General features: G+C 42.9%; 1 protein-coding gene across 1 annotated transcript in view; it reads left to right on the top strand.

Annotated features, from left to right (window-relative positions):
- The window catches only part of dnah2 (dynein, axonemal, heavy chain 2), a 223,342-nt gene that overhangs the window by 154,558 nt on the left and 42,147 nt on the right, over positions 1 to 26,637 (top strand). Inside the window, exons 58-66 of the mRNA XM_056300849.1 lie at positions 4,229 to 4,361; positions 15,615 to 15,754; positions 19,432 to 19,642; positions 20,230 to 20,346; positions 21,378 to 21,519; positions 21,833 to 22,002; positions 22,818 to 22,934; positions 23,117 to 23,281; positions 24,801 to 24,923. Of these exons, the coding sequence (XP_056156824.1) occupies positions 4,229 to 4,361; positions 15,615 to 15,754; positions 19,432 to 19,642; positions 20,230 to 20,346; positions 21,378 to 21,519; positions 21,833 to 22,002; positions 22,818 to 22,934; positions 23,117 to 23,281; positions 24,801 to 24,923 (1,318 nt within the window). The remainder of the gene's footprint in view (positions 1 to 4,228; positions 4,362 to 15,614; positions 15,755 to 19,431; positions 19,643 to 20,229; positions 20,347 to 21,377; positions 21,520 to 21,832; positions 22,003 to 22,817; positions 22,935 to 23,116; positions 23,282 to 24,800; positions 24,924 to 26,637) is intronic.

Below are 26,637 nucleotides of genomic sequence, written 5' to 3'. Positions count from 1 at the left end.
AGTACTCTCAGAGTGGAGAGCAAGGACTCGGTTATGCAACACTTTTCAAATGCTTTCCAGTGAGTCCATTTGAATTGTTGCCCTAACAACACAGCGTTAGATTTAGACGCCACATTTTATCTAACAAGAAATACCAGGTCGTCCTATTCCCACTTGTCGCTTTCATGAAAACTGGGCTTCTCACTTCACATGCAAGTGAACAACTTATTATTGTTCGCTGCCATTTGTGTGATCCACATTCTGTATTTCCTGGGCTACAAGTCACCGAAGTATAAGTCGCACTCAGCAATAAAAGCATTGTTGCAGGGAAAAAATGTAAGTCACTTGAAATGTTGAAATGCAGTGTGTTCATCCGACAGAATTACACTGTATGAGGCGCTTTGGAATTTAACTCCCAGGACCAGCCAGATGAGTACAAAAACAACAATTTATAGTCTGGGAAATACGGTATACAGTGCACATATTTTCAAGCTCACACAAACACATCAGCGTGCACATACATACACTCAAACAGAAATTCTTGTGAGTTTCTTAATGTTTCTATCCATCATTTCATATATTTCAGAGTTGCCTTAAAGTATAATTAAACATTTGTGTTAAACCTCAAGTACTCCAAAATCCCTCACATTTTAGAAGAGCTGAAAAAAGTGGTGGAGAACAAGAGGAGAGTGGGGGAACGGGCTGGGTGAGAACAATATTTTTGCTTCTTAATGACTTGAAACTGGTTTCTTATTTTCATAAACATTCATTTACCAAATTATGTGTCCTTATGCTCTTGACTGCACAGCCACATAAGCTGCAACTGTATTATAAAGAAGATGCACCAGGTTTTACAATCAATTTGAGGGACAACCCCCAAAAGTCACTGGACCCTCTTTGGCCTCCCCATTCAAAACGTTCTGCAGGCACCACAGTTATCATCTTACCATTCTTGGAAAATATAAAAAAATGACTAAAAATGCTGAAATAATTTGATTAAAACTGGAATGACAACATAAGCTGAATTTGGCTTCCGAAATAACTAAATAGAATCAAAAAGCTAAATCAGCAAACACTATGTTCGACTTCGAAACATAAACCAATAGTAATAATGATCATCTAAGTGTTGAATGCTGAAATGATGAATGTAAACACGAATCAGGTTCGGTTACAGCAAGTTCCCATTTGAAAAAAGCAGGACACCAGTTTGTGCTTCAGCTGATCCATCAGTTCGTTTTAGGTGTGTTGCCTTTTTTACTTGGGTCATATTTTATTGCTCTCAAGTGCTGGATGCCACGTGTGTCGGCAACACAGTACAGAGCTGCCTGTGTGCTGGATTTCTTCATATAATATCAGCAAATCGGGGGAAGGGGGTGGGGGGATGACCATAAACCTGGAAGAAAGCCCAAAAGGTTTTTTCCCCCTTCAAAGCATCTGTGTGATTCGGTCTTTTTTGTTTGCTGTTCATTCGGTTTTACCACCCCAAGGGAAAAAAATATATAATAAAGGGTTTATTACCTATTTAACCCACGTCAAGTCAAGTCAGTTTTATTTGTATAGCCCAATATCACAAATTTACTTCAGGGAGCTTTACAGTAATACAACATCCTGTCCTTAGACCCTCACATCAGATAGGGAACCCCCCCCCAAAAAAAAAACCTCTACAGTGTCCCCGTGTTACCTCCAGCTTGGTTGGGCGTCCCTACAGACACAGTTGGCCGTGTCTGCGGGTGGGAAGTGGGAAGCAGGATGTGTCCTGGTCGCTGCACTAGCGCTTCCTGTGGTCGATCAGGGCGCCTGTTCGGGGGGGGAGGGGGAACTCGGGGGAATAGCTTGATCCTCCCATGTGCTATGTCCCCCTGGCAAAACTCCTCACTGTCAGGTGAGAAGACTCCACATGTATCGGAGGAGGCATATGGTAGTCTGCAGCCCTCCCGGATCGGCAGAAGGGGTGGAGCAGAGGATGGGCCATACAATGTACACACCCATTGTATGGTACTTAAGATCATGAAAGGCAGCCAGCTGGTTACAGAAGAACAGCAACTATGTTTATATGTATGCATACAGTATTCCAGATACTAACTTGTATCCCTATGAAAGTCTTATAACAAAAACCCAAAATATAAATGACTTTCTAGATTGAAAACCACAGTTCTGTTTTTTACTCACTGTAATCCTGGGACAGCTTAGCATGTCTACAGTTTGCCACCATGTTTGGATGTTTTACACAAATTATACCATACTGCTTTGCAAGACAGAGGTTGTACAGTACACAGGAAGAAAAATACAGTTGGCAGGATAAGGGTGTTTACATGCCATAGTATTCTGGTTACCCTCAGCATATCCAGGGTTCTAGTCTATGTTTCTCTATACTGGGATAAGTAGGGCTGGGTATCACAACTGATTTCCCAAAACGATTCGATTCTGATTCACAAGGTCACGATTCGATTTCCGATTCGATGAGGGATATTTTAGTTACAATACCAATTTTGCTTGAATATGAAAGAAATTCTCAGAGAACTAATGCTGTAAATGGTACAAAGAACCCTCTAACCTTTTGCATTATTAAAAATAACAATGTTTACATTAAGAATGGACCCCAAAGCAGTTACATTAATGTACTTTTATTCAAAATGTGATGCTGTACATGACAAGCATTAAACAACACAAGTTGTGCAACTCAAGACACTACAAAAAGTGCTTTCTGTAGCGCAGCTAGTGTAAATAAGGTGGCTACAAACATACCTGTAAACAAGCATCACAGGAAAACTTACACAGTGATTGTCCCAAATAGCTTATTTGCATTAGAAATTAGGGTATTTTTGGGGAACAAAAAAACCTCTGGACAGTAACTGTAAAGCCCGTGAAACTAAAACCCTTCGTGACTGCTTCTTCGTGACTGCTTGGAGATGGTAAGGTTTTTCTGCAAGAAAAGGAGCTGATCTACATGTTGCGGAGTGAGGCAGCTCATTTGTGCAGTAACAATATCGCCAGCGGTTGAGAACAGTCTCTCAGAAGGCACACTGGTCCCGAGGACACAGAGGTACCGCTTTGCTTGAGAGCTGCTTGTGAGGCCAAGTTTAGTATGTGCACAAAACAGCCGATATGCAACAGCTCCATCGATTGCACAGCGCGGGCCATATTTGCAGCATTGTCTGTTGTGATGGCTGGGTCTTTCTTTGTAAGCTCCCACTCTTGTATCGCCTCGGACAACAAGTCAGCTAGATTACTTGAAGTGTGGCTGGTTTCAATCGCCCTAGTCTGTAGAACATGAGACATGAGACTCCAGTCACCGTTAATATAGTGACAAGTGATTGTCAGGTATGAATCCATTGCTCTGGATGTCCAGCTGTCACATGTTATGGCGACTCTCTCTGCTGCCTGAGGTGATGTTGCAATGTCATGTTTCACATCCTCGTACATGTTTGGGATTATCATTTCACTTCAACTGTTTGCGTGTCAGTAAAACGTAGCGTGGCTTTAGTACACTGATGAGGCTTCGAAAGCCAGCATTTTCAACAATGCTGTAGGGACGTATGTCCTTGCATATGAAACTTGTGACAGTGCTGGTTATTTTTTGGGCACGCTGAGAAGTGGATGCTAATTTACAAACAAGTGTCTTCTCCATCGAGGCTCGTTTCGGATCCACTTTTCCATATTGTAAGTCTGGGTGATGTCTCGGTGAGTGGTTTCGTAGATTTGTGGTATTTCCAGAATATTTCACCTCCACATTGCACAGCTTACATATAGCTTTGCTTTTATCCAGCTCTTCTCTTTCATCATGTTTTTTAAATCCGAAACGCAACCAGACATCTGCTTTTAGACCTGGCGGAACTTGAGTGGAGCAGCTCCTGACATGATTCATGTGCGGTCTAGCAAGATCTCGTACGAGAGCGCTTGCTGCGTGAGATCTTGTTGCCGGTTGAAGCTGCAGGAAAAGGCATAAAAGATCGATCTCTGGATTTATGGATCAATAATTGCTCAATGAAATGAAGATCAATTCTGAATCGGGAGATAAATTTTTTGAACCCAGCCCTAAATAAGAGTTTATCCAGGTTACTGTAAATAGGATATGTAGTTTACATGCACCAAATCAAGAAAGGATATTTGCATACCGTGAGTGCTTTTTTTCATGATTTTCATATGTGTATAAAGACCGCCAATCACCATACAAGCAGTCTGAATAATTGTGAAGCATATTTCTCTTACTGGCAGATTAGCTTTAACTGACAAGTGTGATTGCCAACAGGAACCGTATTCGTCAGTACCCGGCATTGATCAACTGCACCACCATCGACTGGTTCTGTGAGTGGCCCAGAGACGCACTGCTAGAGGTGGCTGAGCGGTACCTGGATGGACTGGCTCTGGGTTCAGCAGAGGGGGTGAGACATGCAAACAAACACACCGACACTACACTCTCCCTCAACGACTATGTTTTAATAGCCTTTGGCAGCTGACTGCTCAGACCACAGCGTCTGATGTGTTTGGGTCTTTAAGAGGACCTGTTGATCCATCAGAGCCTCAAGGGCTAGCTGGCTGACCTGTGAGTGCAGCACCCTTTGAACCAGGGGAGGGGGGTGAGAGAGAGGGGAGATGGAGGTTTGTCTGGAATGGAAGCATCAACCTGAGCCTATCCAATAGGACAAGAGGAAAGGTACTTTTTTCCTGTTTTTTACAAGAAGGGGCTTTGATTTCAGTGACCATTGAAAAAGACCTGAATTTAAGAACATTTGCAAGGCTGTCAACCAGACCTCATTTCACATTAGGGTATTATTGTCCCCTTTTTTCTCCAGGGTTGACATAGTAACTTCAATATTCTTGTAACCTCTCAAGAGTAAATCTATGCTGTGGTATGTTTATTGTACATTATTATCCCCTCGGCAAAAAATAAACTTAGATAGTGCAAGTAATCAGTTAGCTTGGGATGGAGTCTATTTGTTCTCAATTTATTCACTTCATTCAGACCGAATTGCATTCAGGTTAAAACTGCAATTTGCATAATTATTACAGTGTGGAGGATGAAAGAAAGGAGGCGAGGCCACTTCTCCTTTTGACTACACAGCCATGGGGTTGTTTATTTCCTCCAACAAACTCTAAGTCGACAATTGATTCCACTAAAAACCCCAGCCTCGTGTCTACCCACAATACCCCTTGCTAACCCCCGCCCGCTGTCTTAAAGGGAGCGTCTCTGGCACGCTTGGTGAATATGTAAAATGCAAGTAGGTCACTACACGCCCCCCCAGAATTCACCATGACAAAAAGAAAAAAAATCAACGTGGCAGAGGACGAATAATGCAGCCAAAACGGCTCCTCTTGACGGGTGTAGGGGCAGGGGGGCGTCCACGCCAAGGGGGCTGGGCCAGTTGAACCGATCTGTCCAAGTCCAGGTGAGCCGGCTTGAGGCGGTCCGCTGAAACCCACTCCTGCTTACCACCGACATCCACAACAAAGTTCTTAGCCCCTGTCGCCAGGACACGGAAGGGGCCATCGTAGGGGGGCCGCAGGGGGGTACGGTGGGCGTCATGCCGGATGAAGATGTACCTGGCCAACTGCAGGTCCTTGAGGATGTAAGACTGAGGGAGGCTGTGCCGCGAAGTTGGGACTGGAGTGAAAACGCCGGCAACGTCCTGGAACACAGCCCGTTGGCGGGCAGCAGACCAGGGTGCTGCGCCATCTGGAAGAAATTCCCCCGGGACCCGCAGTGGCTGGCCGTAAACCAGCTCAGCCAACGAGGACTGGAGGTCTTCCTTAGGGGCGGTCCGCAGGCCAAGCATGAGCCATGGAGCTGGTCGACCCAGCTACTGTTTGTGAGGCTGGCCTGAAGAGTGGCCTTAATGTACGCTGTCCAGCGGTGCAGCTTCACCCCTAGGCTTTCAGCAATTGCAGTCCAGAGCTCGGATGTGAACTGCAGGCCCCGGTCAGAAGTGAGGTCAGATGGTGTGCCAAACCGGGCTACCCAGGACCTTTTGCCCGGGCCACCTCAGCAGACATGGTGGTTGACAACGGAATAGCCTCTGGCCACCTAGTTGTCCTGTCCACCATGGTAAGGAGATGAGTGAAACCATGGGAGGAGGGAAGGGGTCCTACTAGGTCCACACTGACATGGTCGAAACACCTCCCAGGCACTTGGAACAGCACCAGGGGTGCCTTGGTGTGGCAGTGAACCTTGGAGTACTGACACGCCACGCAGGTGCCTACCCAGTCCTTGACGTCCTTCCTGAGGCTATGCCACACGAACTTGGCCCCCACCAACTTTGTTGACGCCTTCACGCCTGGGTGTGAAAGGCCATGGATGGCGTCGAAAAACCATCGCCGCCAGCCCATGGACACCATTGGCCGGGGCTGACCCACGGAGATGTCACAGAGAAGTGTGGCCCCGGTGTCGTCGAACACCACATCCTTCAACTGCAGCCCGGTGTCAGCAGTCCGGTAGGCCGGCACTTCTGTCAAACTCGGGCATGACCAGAACATATGAGTCACGTCTGCTGGTGCCTGAGAGCATCTGTCACAAATATCAGAGAGGTTTGGGTAAATCTTCGATGATCTTGCTTTACTAAAACGGATCCTATGAAGTACTCTGAATTGAATGAGGCTAAGCCTTGCACAAGAGGAGGATGAGTGTATTGCATGTATTGCAGTGTCCCACCAATCATCGGACAGAGTGATACCTAGTTCAGTCTCCCAGCCTGTCTTGATGTTATGCAGAGTTGGGGGAGTCGCTGCTGATAAAAGATTGTGTATAAAAGAAATATGGCCTTTTGACAAGTCAGTAGCTGTAAGAAGATGGTCAATGCCCGAGCCTGGCAGAGCCTGCAGAAATGCTGGGGTTCTGGATTTGGCAAAGTTGCAAATTTTGAAATACCTAAACAGATCAGAATGTTCAAGTTTGAACGTGGAACATAATTGTGCAAAGCTAGCAAACAGTCCATCAACATAAAGGTCACCCAGGCAGGATAGGCCTTGTCTGCGCCAGGCGGCAAATCTCAAATCTTGGCTGGTTGAAAGAGTTGATTGTTGCAGATAGGTGTAGCTAGGGGCAGAGAAGTCCAGTTGATCTGTTGCCTAATTTGTTTCCAGATTTTCAAAGTGGTAATTACTATGGGGTCAGAGGAGTGCTGTCTAGGCTTAAATGGAAGACTGCTACACACCAGGGCTTTTAGTGATGAAGAATGACAAGAGTTAGCTTCTAATTGAATCCAGTTATCATCAGTGTCTGAGATCCAGAGTGCAATTTTATGCATGTTAGTGGCCCAGTCATATAATTTAAAATTTGGTAGACCGAGTCCCCCCTCTCTGGAGCAGAGATTTACGATTACTTGGGATTTTACTCCCCCATATAAAATTTGAAATTATTGAAGCCAATTGGGCACGGTTGCGCAGTGGTTAACACAGTCGCCTCACAGCAAGAAGGTCCTGGCTTCGAGCCGCAGGGTAGGTCAACCTTGGGGGGGTCGTCCTGGGTCGTCCTCTGTGTGGAGTTTTCATGTTCTCCCCGTGTCTGCGTGGGTTTCCTCCGGGTGCTCTGATTTCCTCCCACAGCCCAAAGACATGTAGGTCTTACTAAAAAAAATTGTCCCTCGGTATGAATGTGTGTGTGCGTGTGTGTGTGTGTGTGTGTGTGTGTGTGTGTGTGTGGGCCCTGTGTGATGGCTTGGTGGCCTGTCCAGGGTGTTTCCCCACCTGCCACCCAATGACTGCTAGGATAGGCTCCAGCATCCCCGTGACTCTCAGAGCAGGATAAGCGGTTCGGATAATGGATGGATGAGGCCAATTCACGAAAGAAGTTTTTAGGTAAAAGAAATAGGTAGGCATTAGGAGCACGTTCATTTTAATGGATTGTACTCTACCTGCTAGGGAGAGGGGTAGGCTGTTCCATCTCTGCATATCAGTTTTCACTTTTGTTGTTAGAGCTGTAAGATTTTCCTCACATAGAGAGTGGATGGAAGTAGTAATATTTATTCCTAACCGGGTGCTAGATAATTTGAAGGGAATACAAGACTGGGGTATTTCTTGGGCCAGTTGATTAATAGGAAAGCATTCACTTTTCTGTATATTTAGTTTTAACCCAGAAAAGTTACTAAAGGATTGGAGAGTGGTTAAAATATGCGGAATGGGACTTGTTGGATCAGAAACGTAAAGGAGCAGGTCATCTGCAGGCTCGGCACCACCTCTTTTGATACCTGAAAACAAACTTATTAGTTTTAAGAGCAGTTGATAGAGGTTCAATAACGATGGCGAAAGGGAGGGGGGAAATCGGGCATAATAATAATAAATTAAACTTAATATGGCGCTTTTCTAACGCTCAAAGTCGCTTTACAATAAATGGGGTGAAACAAGACAACAGATAAACACAACACAGACATACAGGGGTGGATAGGAAGGGGGACTACGAGAGGGAGAAACGGCAGCCACACACGATGCCAGCGGTACTCTCCGACTTAGACAGATATAAAAGGGGAAGAAAAACAAACATCATAAATCACAGATGAAAGCAAGTCTGAAGAGGGTGTCCTTGACGTCTCCCATGTGAGAGGGGAAAGAATTGTGATCACCAATTGTTGGTGCATATGCAGGCCTGTGGGGAAGAATATAGTAAGTGTATCCAGGATGCAAATTTCTCTCCAAACCCAAATTGCTTTAATGTGAAGAACAGATGGCTCCACTCAACTCGATCAAAAGTTTTTTCTTCATCAAGAGATATAACCACCTCAGGATTAGACAGAGGGGCCGGGGAGTTAATTATATTAAGAAGTCTTCGCATGTTTATGACGGAATGACGGTTTTTAATAAATCCTGTTTGGTCAATGGAAATTATAGAGGGCAAAATAGTCTCAATTCTACCTGCAAGGACTTTAGCAAGTAGCTTTTCGTCTACATTAAGAAGCAAAATAGTTCGATAAGAAGAGCAAAATTGAGATCTTTGTCCTTTTTAAGGATCAGTGAAATAGAGGCTTGGTTATGTGTTGGTGGTTGTGTACTTTTTTGGAGACAGTCCTCAAACATTTCTAAAAGCAAAGGTGCTAACTGATTGGAAAACTTCTTATAAAACTCCGCAGGATAGCCGTCCGGTCCTGACGATTTCCCTTTCTGCATTAACTTGGTGGCGTCCATTATTTTGTTAAGATTTAGCTGTGTCTTCAAGTTTTTGTGCTGTTCCAGCATTAATTTAGGAACATTGAGCCCATTAAAGAAGTTTAACATGTCAGCATCGTCAGGTGAGTCAGATTTGTATAGATCAAAATAATAGGCTCTGAAAGTCTCATTCATTTCAGAGGGGTTAGATGTCAGTAAACCTGAATTATTGGGTAACACTTTATTTTAGGGGGTCGGAAATTACCTAGTAATTTCCTAGTAATAAGGTTATAATTATCATGTACTTTCTTAGAAATAAGGTTGAAATTACCTTGTAATTTCCGAGAAATAAGGTGGTAGTTTTTACAGGTAATTTTACAGCCAACCCTAAACCCTAACCCTAACCCAAATTACAAGGTAATTTCAACCTTATTTCTAAGAAATTATGTGATAATTACCACCTTATTACTAGGAAATTACTAGGTAATTTCCGATCCCTTAAAGTAAAGTGTAACCAATTATTGGTTATTTGAGAATTTGTTGTGAGGCCATCCTGCCCTTCAGCTGATGTGCGAGAAGGCGCCCTGCCTTATCCCCATGTTCGTACAATGTTCCCCGAGCTTTAAGCAGCATCTTCTCTGCATTCTTTTTGGACAAAAGATTGGATTTAGTTTGGAGAGCAAGTCTCTCCTTTAACAGTCCAGGAGATGGTGAAATGGAACATCGGCGGTCTAGATTAGCTATTGGCTCTGTAAGCTCACGTTGTCGTCTCTTTCATGCCTTGTTATTGTGAGCAGCATATGAAATTATCTCGCCCCTAAGGAATGCCTTAAGGAATCAGGCATCAGGAACATTTATTTGTCATTTCATTTCATGCACTTACATACATGAAATGAAATGAAATATCGTTTCATTTTGTTCATCATAAGGGTTCCCCATAGTAAAGATTGACTGGTATCGTCAGTGTTGTTAGTCTCCACAAAGAGGTTAATAGACTGGGTGATAAGATTACAAAATTTAGCGTCAGACAGAAACATGGAATCCAATCTCCAGAAGAGACTCTCTCTATGATGGTTTTCAAGGCTTAAGTCAAGTATCACAAGGGAGAGGTCAGAATTAACCATAGAGGAGTGTTCAACTGAGGTTGCAGTGGGAAGAAGTGTCTTATCTATAAAGAAATAATCTATATGGGAGTAAGAATTATGGACATGTGAATAAAAAGTATAATGCTTATCAGTTGGATGAGAGAATCTCCATGGGTCGACACAGCCACACTGATCCATAAAGGTAGCCAGCACTTGCGACATCTTGGAAGGTGTAACTGTTCTAGAGCTAGATCTGTCTGGACTGGGATCCATCACACAATTAATGCCCCCTCCAAATATTAGCTTGCGAGTGTGTAAATCGGGAAGTGACAATATAAGTTTCTTCATAAAATCTACATTAAGGATCAAGCGATTATTGGTATGGCCGATTGTCGGCTTAGATATCCGTCGTTTTTCATATAGCACCGCATGACTCTCACTCCAACAACACAAACACAGAAGAGAAGCGTCAAGGAGTCAGACCACTTTTCTAAGGTAAGAGGAGCATGCCAGATGCCATAAAACCCTCTCAGTTGGTAAGAAAAGCATCCCATAACGTTAGTTACAAAACTGACTCCGTACCGTTAGTTTCTCCATCTTTCTCCCACTCCCACACCAAAGAGCCTAACGTCGATCCACCACAAACTATACAACAGGTTGTCAGTTCAAACAGAGAACACAATTTCCACTGCAGAGTGTTATTGTCAGTGTTGTGCATGAACGCACTAAATGAGTGGTGGTCATTAAACGTGGTGTCATGTACAACATTTCTTTTTAATATATACACTACCGTTCAAAAGTTTGGGATCACCCAAACAATTTTGTGTTTTCCATGAAAAGTCACACTTATTCACCACCATATGTTGTGAAATGAATAGAAAATAGAGTCAAGACATTGACAAGGTTAGAAATAATGATTTGTATTTGAAATAAGATTTTTTTTACATCAAACTTTGCTTTCTTCAAAGAATCCTCCATTTGCAGCAATTACAGCATTGCAGACCTTTGGCATTCTAGCTGTTAATTTGTTGAGGTAATCTGGAGAAATTGCACCCCACGCTTCCAGAAGCAGCTCCCACAAGTTGGATTGGTTGGATGGGCACTTCTTTGAGCAGATTGAGTTTCTGGAGCATCACATTTGTGGGGTCAATTAAACGCTCAAAATGGCCAGAAAAAGAGAACTTTCATCTGAAACTCGACAGTCTATTCTTGTTCTTAGAAATGAAGGCTATTCCATGCGAGAAATTGCTAAGAAATTGAAGATTTCCTATACCGGTGTGTACTACTCCCTTCAGAGGACAGCACAAACAGGCTCTAACCAGAGTAGAAAAAGAAGTGGGAGGCCGCGTTGCACAACTGAGCAAGAAGATAAGTACATTAGAGTCTCTAGTTTGAGAAACAGACGCCTCACAGGTCCCCAACTGGCATCTTTATTAAATAGTACCTGTGTACATAAATTTATTTGTTTTTTCTCCCAATTTAGTGGCCAATCGATCCCTATTTTAATTCAAACTCCCACCCTCATACTGCATGCGTTCGCCAACTGCATTTCTTCGGCCGGCAGTCTTGAAGGAGACGCCTCGCCACTTCTGTGACAAGGCGAATCCAGGCCGAACCACTGCCAAACCACTCATGTGACGAACACAAGCCAACTCCGCCCCCCTCCCGAAGACAGCGTTGCCAATTATTGCTGCTTCATCGAGTCCGGCCTTAGTCGGATCTGACGAGACCGGGGCGCGAACCCACGGTCCCCAGTGGGCAACTGCGTCGACACACAAAGCCGATGCTCAGACCGCTACACCACCGCGGACATATTTTGATGTCTGAAACAACATTGTTAATCCCAAACGACAAGGTCGGGTGGTAATGCGTTGCTAAAAGAGCGGCACTCATTTAACGTGGTATTGTGGTGATACACAAATGAGGGTAGATTGACCAGGGGCTGCTGCTCCTTTAAGGCGGACATTCAGAGTGCCGCTGTAGGTACCGCAGAGGGTTTCTGGGGTGAGCCATGTTTGCAGCAGCCTAGCGGTTAGCCGGTTGCCATGGGAGATGGTGCTGTATCGGTGTTGTTTTGTGTGGAGAGTAAACGAAATTGACTCGACTAGATCTCTCCGTCTCCTCATTCCTGCACTCCCACTGTATCATGTACAAAATATTTTGATTTTGATGTCATGTACAACATCGTTAATCCCAGACGACGACATTGGGTGGTAACACGTCGCTACAGGAGCTCCTTCTTTCGGCTTGTTCCCTCTTTTTCAGGGGTCGCCACAGCGGATTTCATAGTTTCCATCAGTGAGGGCACAGCACCAATGGTAGCTGTTGTTAACCTGGGCCTCGACTGATCCAATATGGTCTTGTCAGTGCGTATACTGATTGTGTTGGCTTTTCTACAATAAAAGCCATGGGCTTTGAAGGGGGGTTGGCTTTGACTCACTTCCAAAAAACAAAAAAAAGGTTGCCACTTCAAAAATAATTATTTATTTACAAACTCAAAAATGTTCCAAACTTGTTTCTAAATTAACATAATAATGCAACAGGAAAAAAAAACAAACACTTATGGCATGAAATTAACTTAAATAGCGGTCAAAAGACTTTTTGCATCACCCGACATTTAGTGCCCCAACTACTCCCGTCTCACATCATGTCATGTGTCCCAAATGACAAGCAAGGGCCGTGTGCAAAGGTGCGCACCAAGCTTCTATCACACCAGAAATCAACGCAATCCATAACAGTAATATACAGTAATAAACATATATTACACTTCCTTTTAATAAATTTGAAGGAATAACACAAGCGCAAAAGCATTTACCAAAAGCAAAATTAATGGCTGCAACATTGATTTGGAAAAATGTCATGTCGAATGCCCTTCCTGACACAGCCACTAACCTTATGGACAGGGGCACAGGTAAAGCGCTGGATGCCATCCCAGTATTCATGGACTTGCGCCCATGCCTGTCACCTAAAAGAGCGGCGGTCATTAAAAGTGGTATCATGTACGACATATGTGAAGTTGCACAGAGCAGGGCACTGGGACTTTTATAAATCTCCCCAGGCCCCCCTGTGGCATAATAAACGCAAGGCTGTCCATTGAAAACTGTGGCATGAGGTAGGGATTAGCTGTATATCTGATCTATTTGATGAACATACTAAACATTGCTTACGCTTTGATCAAATTTCAGTTAAGTATAATCTCCCATGGAATCAATTTTGGAAATTTATTCAAATACAAAGTGCTTTGTCCAAATCACTAGGACGTCCCCTTGTCTGTTCGACAGGCAGTCCAATTGAGGAGCTCCTAACAAAGGCATCATCCCAAAATGGAGTAGCTCCAAAAATTTACTGCATGCTACAGGAACAAATATCTGACCCTTTAAACAAGGTTAAGGATCAATGGGTAAAAGCGCTGGCTCCGGACATTTCCCCTGCCGAGTGGAATTAATTAATGCTTAATTAACTTGAATACTATGTACAAAGAAGAAGGAAATACATTTATCCAACTAAAAATAATTCATAGATGGCACTGGACACCACAAAAATTGCATAGGAAGAATCTCCTACCAGATGACTGCTGTTGGAGATGTAAGGAAGCTGGTGCCTCTATTTCACATGTACTTTGGTTATGGCCGGCACTAAAGGACTGGTGGAATAACATTCAACAAGTTTTATTTGAAGTTATTAAGAGGCAAATCCCAATCACCATAAAGCTGTTTATGTTGGGCTTAACAACGGAACTCAAGGACTCTGGCCTCACCTCCTTTAAAAAGAGGTGGATTATCCTGGCCACCACAACTGCCAAATGTATACTGTTGAGACACTGGAAAAAATAATACCCCCCTCCCTATGAAGAGTGGGCTACAAATATGGATCAGCTGGCTAGCTATGAGAGGGTCTCATGCTCTCTTTTGGACAAGATAGACCAATTTGAGCTTACCTGGGACCCATTTGTGGCTTGGTCAACAAGAACGTAGAGGTGGAATTGTGTATTGAATGCTGTATATGGTATTGTTACTGAATTTTGAGGGGTAATTTTATTTCATTTTTTAAATTATTTTCATTTTATTATTATTATTATTATTTCTTTTTCTGTCTTGTCTTTCTCTTTGAAAAACGTTAATAAAATTGTTCATTGCAAAAAAGAAAAAAGATACAACTGACACCAAAATTAACATTTTAACAACTTTAATACTATTTTTCAAACAATTTAAAATCGCCGCTGTCCAACGCCTGTAAATACTGCAACGCCTCAGTGGTAGTCATGGTGCGTCTGTAATGACGTCTTTAACCAGACATGTTGGAAATAATCAAAAAATCAAGTTTAGACTATTACTCTGCACTGGAGAACGCTAGTTTTTTGTTTTTTTTTCTAGGACAGAGCAATGAACTTCACGAAGGAAATGATATGACCAAAACACATCATAAATATGTAGTGACATGACGTGCACGATCACGCGCAAATTACAAGTGGACATTTTGACCGCTCATGGTCATTTTAGGTAGATCTTATTCCATTCCATTATCCAAACCGCTTATCCTGCTCTCAGGGTCGCAGGGATGCTGAAGCCTATCCCAGCAGTCATTCATAACTACTTTTTTTGTGCAATTGATCTAAAAATTTTAATGCAATTTTAGGAGCATTCAGGGAGCAGCAGTTCTGTATCTTTATTTTTTTTTCACAAAGTTATTAAACTTTGAAAACTAAAACAGTTATAATGACTGTCTTGGTTGTTCAAGTGTTTTAAGGTGACTGTTTTCAGTTTTGAGTTGTTTCAGCTGTATTTCAGTGCTGGTTAGCCTGTCGCTACGATTGGAGAGGGCAATATCCATTGCAATCATACCAGAGCCAAAATCCTCCACCTTGATTTAAAGTCGTTTGAATAGGAGACAGTGAAGCTTGTATTTCAGCACAAATCGCTGCTCTATTCTTCTCTGGTTCAGATATCAGGTGGGCAATGGTCAGATTGAAGTTGGCTACTTCAGGTGCGGTAGCCATTGTTAGCTTAGGCTCTGGAGGCATGGCAGGGTCCGTGGTCATAATTTTTCCTCTCTGGGCACCGGTCTTATCTTTGCCAGACTATTAAAACTTAAATTTGTAGCCTGTTCCTGCAACACAGTACGTTTGATGTTTACTGACGATGTGAATAGTAAGGATTTAAGAAATTGCTCAGGAGCTGCTCTCTGTGTGTTTGCTTCACTCGGTCGCCATACTGGAAGTCCTACAGTATTTATTCTAAGTAGTTTCTTCATTGATTTGAGTATATACCACACAATTCCACACTTTGAAATTTTGAGAATAATTATTTACTCTAACCCTGTCAGAACATAACTATGATGTAAAATTAGAAGCATGATCCACAAGAGTATTTGTGAAATCCTGATGAGCCTGCTAGCGGATGATGTTGCATTAGAATCATACAAATCAGGTTTTGGCATTTTTAACTTTCTTTTATATATACCTACACTACATTAATCCAGATCCAGACCAAGGTGGCTAGTATCTTTGTGACCATTCACCAGTCGGTGGCCCAATTCTCCCAGAAGATGAAAGTGGAGCTGAGGAGACACAACTATGTGACCCCTACCAACTACCTGGAGCTGGTGTCTGAATATAAGAAGTAGGCTCCACTTGGACGCTTTCCCCTTCACTTATTCTTGTCTATCTTCTCACATTCCTCTGTACACATAGATCTTTGCATTTTTGTAAACTGATAAATACTGACAGTCAATATTTGCCCATACAGAGATCTAGTATTACAAAAATATGTTTATGTATAAATGTGTCATGTATAAAGGCCACAGTGAGAAATACTACTACTACTACTTTTGGCTGCTCCCGTTAGGGGTCGCCACAGCAGATCATCTGTTTCCATATCTTCCTGTTCTCTGCATCTTCCTCTGTCAAGCCATCCACCTGCATGTCCTCCCTCACCACATCCATAAACCTCCTCTTTGGCCTTCCTCTTTTCCTCTTCCCTGGCAGCTCCATATTCATCATCCTTCTCCCAATATACCCAGCATCTCTCTTCCACATATGTCCAAATAATCTCAATCTTGCCTCTCTTGCTTTGTCTCCAAACTATCCAACCTGAGCTGTCCCTCTAATATACTTGTTCCTAATCCTGTCCTTCATCACTCCCAATGAAAATCTTAACATCTTCAACTCTGTAACCTCCAGCTCTGCCTCCTGTCTTTTCGTCAGTGCCACTGTCTCCTAACCATGCAACATAGCTGGTCTCACTACTGTCTTGTAAACCTTTCCTTTAACTCTTGCTGGTACCCTTCTGTCGCACATCACTCCTGACACTCTTCTCCACCCATTCCACCCTGCCTACACTCTCTTCTTCACCTCTCTTATGCACTCCCCGTTACTTTGAACAGTTAACCCCAAGTATTTAAACTCATATGTCTTCGTCACCTTTACTCCTTGCATCCTCAACATGCCACTGTCCTCCCTCTCTTCACCCCCAACACATTCTTGACATACTCTTCCCTCAGAATTATCCCTACCCCATTTCTCCTCCCAGCCACACCATGGTAGAAGAGTTTGAACCCACCTCTGATGCTCCTGGCATTACTCCCCTTCCACCTGGTCTCTTGTACACACATTATATCTACTTTCCTTCTCTCCATATCAGCCAGCTCTCTCCCTTTACCAGTCATAGTGCCAGCATTCAAAATTCTGACCCTCACATCCACACTCCTACCCTTTCTTCTCTCCTGCTGCCTCTGGACATGCCGTCCCCCTCTCCCTCTCCTTCGCCCAACAGTAGCATAGTTTCCACCAGCACCTTGCTGGCCAACAGTACTGATGGTGGTCATTGGTAACCCGGACCTCGACCGATCCGGTGTGGAGATTGATTTATGATCCGCATATTGATTTGGCAAAGGTTTTATGCCAGATGCCCTACCTGACACAACCCTCCCCGTTTATCCGGGCTTGGAACTGGCACTAAGAATGCACCGGCTTGTGCATCCTCAGTGGCTGGGTTAAACTTTAAATGATTAATCTAAATTTCAAATAAAGGAGATGTTTTGGCCTGTCCTATCCTACCCAATGCCAAATAGCACAGCTGTTGGCCTTTGTATTGCTTAGCCTTTCCCGTTCAGTCACCAAGAGGGTACCAGTAACAAATTCAAATGATACAACTGGACTGAAAAAGAAGTTAACGCTCAAAATACACAGCTGCCTTTTTGTTGCGCTTTTGTTGTTTATTTTGTTCAGTTTGTGCTCATCAACTCACATGAACTATTGTAATTGCGCTCTAGGCCATCCGATTAAGTTAATTAATGAATGCTAGACTTTGGTCCAAATTAAAACAGAAAATGATGTATTACTTTTGGACATAGGACAATTGCATCTTCTTTCAGCTTGTTCCCCGTTTCTCAGGGGTTGCCACAGCGGCTTTTTGCCCTCCATAGCTTTCTGTCTGATGCATCCCTCTCCCGCAGTCCAACCCCCCGTTATGTCTTCCTATCTGGTCTGTCCATCTTTTCCTTGGATTTCCTCTTTTTCTTTTGCAAGGTATTTCCAGGTCCAGTACCTTCTTTCCTATATAGTCTATGCCTCCTCTCTGTACATGTCCAAACCATCTCAGTCTTGTCTCTCTCAACTTCTCATCCATTCCTCTGGTCTTGAATGTAGCTCTCACTTCTTCGTTTCTCTTCCGGTATTTTCTAGTCACTCCCAAGGACCAACGCAACATGTTCATCTCTACTACCTGTAATGTAGATTCTAGCCTCTGTTGTTGTCACTGCTTCCATACCATAGAGGACAGGCCTAACCATTGATTTGTATACTTTGCCATTTACCCGCAACGGCATTCTTTTGTCACAGAATACTCCAGCTACCTTTCTCTATGAATTCCAACCAGATTGTGTCTTTTTCTTGACTTCCTTCTTTGTTCCTTCTTTTTAAAAGTTAGCTAGAGGCTAAGGATTTGAGGAGAAACAGTGCACAAATTCATACATACACACACACGCACGCACGCATGTTTCTTCTTGACTCCGCAGCTCTCACTTGTCATACCAAATAAAAAATTGACAAAAAAAGTCACTACCAAATTCTTCAGTTCTCTCCTCCTTTGGCCCATAAAAGCCATAGTTAATTCATTTCAGAATCACCATGATACTTGCCAAAAGCTAACCCTATGACACAGGAGTAGAGATTGTCCTTTGCAGAGTGGGGGGTTGCATTGGCACTAAACACAGATTTGTGTTACAACCCAGTTGAATTGCAGAGGCAATGAGCCAAAGTCAGTTGTGAATCAAAATTAGTCTACAGGTTGGCTTCAGATGTGTGCCCGCTTTATTCTGGGGGCCTGGAACTGACAAATGTGCCGTAACCATTGTTAATAGTGGATACTGGCATTACCTACCAACACGAGGATCGCCTGTTTGAATCCCTGTGTTACCTCCAGCTTGGTCAGGCGTCCCTATAGACACAATTGGCCGTGTCTGCGGGTGGGAAGTCGAATGTAGGTATGTGTCCTGGTCACTGCACTAGCACCTCCTCTGGTCAGTCGGAGCGCCTTTTCAGGGGGAAGGGGGAACTGGGGGGAATAGTGTGATCCTCCCATGCACTACATCCCCCTGGTGAAACTTTGTCAGGTGAAAAGAAGCGGCTGGCGACTCCACATGTATCGGAGGAGGCGTGTGATAGTCTGCGGTCCTTCCTGGCTTGGCAGAGGGGGTGGAGCAGCACCCGGGATGGCTTGGAAAATAGGGTAATTGGCCAAATACAATTGGGGAGGAAAAAAGGGGAACACCCCCCCCCAAAAAAATAGTAGATACTGGCAGGAAATGTAAGAGTATATGCAAATTTCTGGTGGAACTTTTCCAAAGTGCAAGGAAGTAATAAAAAAGTAACAGCTTTGAATCCTTTAGAGTGAATTAAAGTTTCACCCAAGCACAAATCTTTGCCAGGTTTACGTGATGGATGCATGAGCATGTATATGTGCTTTTTTTTTCATCCATCTTTAAAGGTAAGAACTTAAGCTCACAAGGAGAGGGACTGAAAATCTTTGTTTTTTCTTATTTGTCATCCATGTCTTTCTCTTTGTGTCCTTTGCTATATGACTTTTTTCTTTTAACCATCAGCTTGTGGTCATTTACGTGGCTGTCAGTCTGACTTCTTCTATAAATAAAAAGCTCCCAGAAATAAATAGCTTCATCTTAGTCCTTTCAACTCTCGTATGTACATATCTGTATTACAGTCACTCTGTCACACCTCTAATTGCATGTGTTCATGTGCGTGCTTATACATGTGTGTATTTGTGTGTTCCTCTCCATCCAGACTGCTGGCAGAGAAGCGCAGCGAACTAGGGGAGCAGCTTAACAAACTGCGCAATGGCCTGTCAAAGATCGACGATACCCGGGAGAAGGTAGAGACCATGTCAGTAGAGCTGGAGGAGGCCAAGAAGAAGGTGGCTGAGTTTCAGAAGCAGTGTGAGGAGTACCTGGTTGTCATCGCCCAACAGAAGAGGGAGGCTGATGAGCAGCAGAAGGTGCAAGCCCCCTGGGGATGGATGGGGTGAGGGGTAGGATGGGGGGAATTATGCTTGCCTCACTTGTGTCAAACATATCTGGAGTGATATGTTCCTTGTCTCTATGAAAACCGCGGATGTTGTGGTCGCTACGCAGGGCTATGGCCAGAGGGTCTATTGCTATCACAAAGAGGAGGGGGCTTAAAGGGCACCCCTGTCTAGTTATTCTTTGTAACTGAAAATATGAAGCGATTATATCATTTGTACGTATTTAGGCCTTCGGGGACTAGTACAGTAATCTGACCCAGGATATAAAATGATCACCGAGACCAAATTTTTGCCAAGTAAAAAAAAAAGGTAGGCCCACTCCACCCAGTCGAAAGCCTTTTCCATGTCAAATGATACCACCACCTCTGGAGTCTGAGAAGGCTTAGAATAAAGAATGTTAAAAAGATGGATAAGATTAAAAAAAAGAGTGCCTGCTTTTGACAAATCCAGTCTGGTCTGGGGAAATTATAACTGGAAGCACTGTCCCTAAACAGTGAGCTTAGGCTTTAGCCAGTATCTTCACATTGGTATTAAGTAGCGATATATGTGTATGTGTCTAGGCTGTAAGTGCCCATAGTGAAAAGATCGGCGCAGAGGAGGTGAAATGTAAGGCCATGGCTGAAAATGCCCAGAGAGACCTGGACGAAGCCCTGCCTGCCCTGGAGGAGGCTATGAAGGTTGGAATCTGAGCCGTTGCTCCTTTTATGTTCCTCTCTCTTCAGCCTGCTTGGCTTAGTCTGTTCTCTTTGTGCTTTTGTGTGTCTGTTTAATGATCTCTGTGGTGGACTAATTGGCTTAATGTTCCACACTTTGATGCTTGGATGTTTGATCTTGACTCTTTCCATATTTCTGTTTTATCTCTATTCTGTGGCCTTGTACTTGCCTGATTGTTGTTAAGTGCTGTGTCTGTCTCTCTACAGTACATGGAGTATGTTTACAGGCAAACTAATTTCCTTGAACATTGGGAGTAATCAGTTAAGGAAATATTTTGATTATTCATTCATTCATTCATTATCCAAACCGCTTATCCTGCTCCCAGGGTCACGGGGATGCTGAAGCCTATCCCAGCAGTAATTGGGTGACAGTCGTGGCGACACCCTGGACAGACCACCAGGCCATCACAGAATATTTTAATGTTTTGATTAAAGCATTTCAAAATAAAATTATTTCACTAAAACCCTGGTATACAAGGATCTTTTTTATAATAGATCAAACCTATACTGATTATTACCAATGCAATAAAGGTAGCTTCAAAAACCCACTTTCTTGTAATTGTCCTTGTCTGATTGCTGTAATGACAATCCTCAAGCAAGCATGTCAGATTTACTCCTACCATCTTTGTATTGTTTTATTTTTCACATTTAATTACAGAACACCACAACAGAAGAGTTTGTATTTGCCATCGCTTCTGAGAGTTGTCTGTTAGCTGTTTTTATGTTTGTATTTACATGCATTGTTTCCAAAAAGCTGAAAGAAATATGATCAAGATATATAATTTGTTCAAATAAAAGGATGTATTGACCAAAAATGTAGGATTTACTGTGCTTACTACTTTTGACCTCAGGTAAAGGCTATTAAATGACTTTCTTTGAAGTAGGATTAAATGTCCGTATCAGTTTGTTAGTCAATATGTAAACATACACATTTATGGAACAAATCTTGACCCAGTATGCCCTGACACCCCCCTCTGCTTTCATTTGCTCATTAGGCCCTGGAGTCTCTGAATAAAAAGGACATGACTGAGATCAAGTCATATGGCCGTCCCCCAGCACTGGTGGAGACGGTGATGCAGGCTGTCATGATCCTCCAGGGCAAGGAGCCCACCTGGGCAGAGGCTAAGAGGCAGCTGGGTGAGAGAGGGCAGTGGATTGAGGAGTGGGGGTTGGGATAGACAGGTGGAGAGGAGATAAGTGAAGATACAAAAAATGGCAAACAAATAGAGATGGACTAGCAGAGTGGAAGCAGTAAATATATAACATTACTAACAAAAAACAATAAATAGATAAAACAGCGTAAAAGAAAATGACAACCCTTTGAAATGAATAACACTGAGAGATAGGTAAAGAGAGAAACAAATAGACATTTTCACACTTTTCTGACTTTCTGAGCTTTGCATGTGTTCTCTTGACGTATGTGTCCCCTCCCGCCTCCCCCTATCCTCAGGTGAGGGGAACTTCATCAAGACACTGGTTCACTTTGACAAGGACAACATCTCGGACGGCGTACTGAAAAAAATAGGCGTGTACTGCACCCAGGCTGACTTCCAGCCAGAGATCATTGGCAGGGTGTCACTGGCCGCCAAGTCCCTCTGCATGTGGGTCAGAGCCATGGAGGTCAGATGTCAACTGACCATCATCAGTATACACTTCCTCTCTCACGCACACACACACATGCACATCACACAGGCACAATATTGGTATGCAGCCTGTAGATATATACAGACAAAAAAGGAGAAAGGACCCCTTTTCTATGTAACTGCACTCTGTTACCGGAGTTCGACATTTTCAGCGTACAGTATCTCCCAAGGAAAACTCACACAAAGCTACACATGCACAAAGCTCCACGCATGCGACCGTGTAGTGTAGTGTAGCACTGCTGGAACAGTCTTTGGAGTCTGGTGCCTTGCTTACAGGCACCTTGGCATTGATGACCAGCCCCTAGAATGCATTTATCTGTCCAGTGAAGATTTCAATTCACATCAGTCAGTTTCAGAAGCTGATGGCTTATCCATCAGACCCTTAATATTTAACAAATAATTACCAATAGGTAAGGCCTTCAAGAAGTTTTAAAATGTATTAAATTATTTGACATTAATTCTCAACCTTAAACGTTCAGACATAAAGTTAATTAAAACCTTTTACATCTTAGATTCAGTTTATGAAGCCTAAGAAATATGTATTACGGTTTCTTGTTGGGCTGTTTTTTTTTTGTTTTTTTTTAGAAATCTACCTGTGCACACAGACCTATGATCTAGAGGTTTTTTTTTTGTTTTTTGTTTTTTGTTTTTTTTTCATTTTAACATTTATTTAACCAAGAAATCTTGTTATTTATTGATCTAGCTGGCATTGAAATCACTTTTAAAATGTCTGTAAAAATTTAACTTGGTTACACTTTTCAAATGCGTAGCATCTGCCCTGCACCCTTCCAGGTATACGGACGTATTTACAGGGTGGTGGAGCCGAAGCGCATCCGCGTGCATGAAGCCATGGCACAGCTGGCAGAGAAACAAGCCGCCCTGGTAGAGGCCCAGAGGAAACTACGAGAGGTATGGAGCCACAAGCTCCTCGTGCAGGGCCCTTGTATACATTTACATATGAGCACTGATATGATGACTTATTTTTTGTACTATTTTACAGTGTTTGTGTGTGTGTGTGTGTGTGTGTGTGTGTGTGTGTGTGTGTGTGTGTGTGTGTGTGTGTGTGTGTGTGTGTGTGTGTGTGTTTGCAGGTTGGTGAGAAACTAGAACAGCTGAAAAGGCAGTATGATGAGAAGCTGGCTACCAAAGAGGATTTGAGGAGAAAGTTGCAGGATACAGAACTCAAATTGGAACGTGCAGGGGAACTGGTATCTGGACTGGCTGGGGAAAGGGCCCGCTGGGAAGAGACAGTGGCTGTAGGTTACACACACACACACACACACACACACACACACACACACACACACACACACACACACACACACACACACACACACACACACAAATGCATCCCCTCCTGCATAGACATACCCACACACAGCAAACATATCACTATTTATGCATTTATACACATGCAAACCCAACACACATATAAAATTTTAAACACACACACTCACACACACACACATATGTACAGGCCAAAAACAAAACCTTATCCCTAATCGTTTGATTATTGGTACTGGTAAAGATGCTTTCTTAATGCTAGCAGGGGTTACTTGGACCCTAGTTTTACTTGGGGTTGTATAAGCCAAAGCTCATACATATTCACATACACATCAATCAAAATCGGCGTGCTTAAAGTAATAGTTCAGAATTTCGGGAAGTCTATTCCTATTTTATATTCACCACTCATGTACGTAGGTAGATTTCATTTTCACAGTCATCTGTCCTTTTCTTCACACTGGATGTGCAGCCCCAGCTTAATGTATTCATCTTCTTTCAGCTTGTTGCAGTTTCTCAGGGGTCACCACAGCAGATTTTATAGTTTCCATTGGTTACCTTGTGAGGGCACATCACCAATGGCAGTCATTGTTAACCTTGGCTTTGACCGATCCGGTAGTGAGCCCTGACTGATTCAGTATGGTCTTGTCAATTCGCATAATGATTTGGCGAAATTTTACATCGGCTACCCTTACTGACACAACCACTAACCCTATGGACGGAGGCACTGGTAAAGTGCTGGATGCCATCCCATTATTCATGAACTTGCACCCATGCCTTTCGACAACCCCAGCTTAATGTATTGATGGAGGATAAATTCACAATCCTTGTTCAGAACAAAAAAGCACTCGACGGTTCAGCCAATGCTAGCATGATGCTACAGCAGTCTATCGTAGTGAATCGGAGTGGTTGTTTTAATAATTTATTATTTTTTTACAGTTAGTTGTGGTCATTGCCTACTGTGCAACTTCCTGCAATGCAGCCTACAAGCAATTGCCAGCAGGAGTGACTCAACCTCAGCACAGCAAAGCAAACACTAAAAAGGAAATTTAGCAATAAAAACAAATATAGAGTTTTAAAATGACTACTCAGGTTCGCTATGATAGACAGCTTAGCAAGCATGTTAGCTTTGGCTGAGCCATAGAGTGCATTTTAGCACTGAACAAGGATTGTGGATTTGTCCCCCGTTAATTACATTGAGCTATAGATGGCAAGTCGTTCAGTATGAATAAATGGATGGACAGTGAAAATGGACCTACCTCTACAGTACATGAGCTGTGAGTGTAAAATAGGGACAAACTTCAAAAAATCCAAGCTATTCCATTAAGAGGAATTTTTGTGTGTGAGACAGAAAAAGTTGTGTGATTTTTTTGTATTTTGATTGCAATTGGTGTGTGAAAGTTCAAGTATGAATTATGGTGCTTGCGCGGACAGACAAACACACGTGTGCACCAGTGTATGTACCTGTGATACCATAGAGTGTGTATCCCTAAGGGTCTCGAGGAGAACATGGGCTACCTGGTGGGAGACTGTCTGCTGGCTGCCTCCTGTCTCTCCTACATGGGACCCTTTCTGTCCAACTACAGGGACGAGCTATTAGCCATCTGGATAAAGGAGGTGACACACACATACAAACACACACTGTATTGTACTGAATATACACACACCACACACATATACACACACACACACACATACACACATATATATATGCAATATTTTGTATTGGTTTTTTTTTTTTTTAATTGACATCAAGATGGTGCCACGGACGGTAGTCTCAGTTCTGCGCTCTCTTGTACTTTTTCTGTTATTGTTTATTTGTTCAGTGTGTGTGTGTGTGTGTGTGTGTGTGTGTGTATGTGTGTATATATATATATATATATATATTATTGAACAGTTGGCAGGGAGCTCTAAAATCTTCCACCTACCCACTCATCACGCCACCGGAAGTCCCTCTTTTCAATTTAACGAATAAAGTTGAATCTAAATTCCAATCTTTTGAGGCTGTTATTCTAAGTCCGTCTCCCTCAGCCATGAATAGACTGCTCAGTCCAGATTGTGATACTCTATTGACTTCCTGGCCCTTACTCACTATTTCTTGAAGAATTTGGAGAATTTCTCTCAGGCCTTGTTACTCATTCTGATGAGATTCTAGTTCTTGGTGATTTCAATATTCATCTGAATAAAACTGCTGATCCTCTAAGTAAAGCCTTTCTGGCAGTTGTTGATACTTTTGGGTTCGCTCAGTTTGTTCAAGAGTCGACTCATTACAGTGGTAACAACCCTCGATTTGAATTTATCTAAAGTGATAGCTGTTTCTGCTCTGAATGTCTTGCTGAGCACATCCACTGTATCAGATCATTTTCTCATTAAAATTGAAGCATTATTAGCCTGTCCTGTTAATGTTTGCACAGATGTAATTGCCACTCGCCACAATGGTCCATCCACTGTAGCTGCATTTGGCCAGCAGTTGCTTGAAGTCTTGGCTCCTTTACTGTAGAGACAGAGTCTGTTGAAAATCTCACTAGTGATTTAAATGTGGCCTTCTCTAGTCTCCTGGATTCAGTTGCACCTCTCACTACCAGAACTAGGCAACAAAGGATGCCTCCAGCCTGGTTTGATGATGAGACATGTGCTCTTAAGCAGCCCTGCAGGAGACTGGAACGTAAATGGCGAATATCAAAATTGGAAGTTTTTTTTACCTATCTTGGTATGAGTGTTTATCGAAATACAAGCATGCTTTTTCTGCTGTGAAAGCATCGTATCTCTCTCACTTAATGAATATTAATAAACATAATCCCAGATTTCTCTTTGACACTGTAGCTAAATTTACTAACAACAGCTGTCTGTTAGCTGCTCACCATTCACGGCCCATGAGTTTCTAGACTTTTCTGCAGTAAGATTGATGAGATCATAAATTAAATTAGTTCTTCAACTCCAGCTACTCCTGCATATCATGTCTTACCAAATTCAAGTCTATACAGTGAGTCACTGATAATCCCTGTTATTACAGCTTTTGAGACTATCTCTCTTGATACTTTGACTAAGCTCATGTCGGCTTCTAAACCAACTATTTGCCTACTTGACCGTTTACCAACAAAACTTCTTAAAGACCTCTGGCCTTTCTTGGGACCTACAATGCTAGACATTGTTAATTTATCACTTACTACTGGCACTGCTCCCAGCAGTTTTAAGACAGCTGTGGTCAAACCTCTACTTAAGAAACCGCACCTTGATTCGCAGTCTCATAATAACTATCGACCAGTCTCTAATCTTTCATTCTTTTCTAAAGTACTAGAGAGAGTTGTGTATCAACAATTTTTTACCCATA

The sequence above is a fragment of the Lampris incognitus genome, chromosome 20 (assembly GCF_029633865.1).
Source record: "Lampris incognitus isolate fLamInc1 chromosome 20, fLamInc1.hap2, whole genome shotgun sequence".
NCBI classification, from domain to species: Eukaryota; Metazoa; Chordata; class Actinopteri; order Lampriformes; family Lampridae; genus Lampris; species Lampris incognitus.
This window is presented reverse-complemented; position numbering and strand designations above follow the sequence as displayed.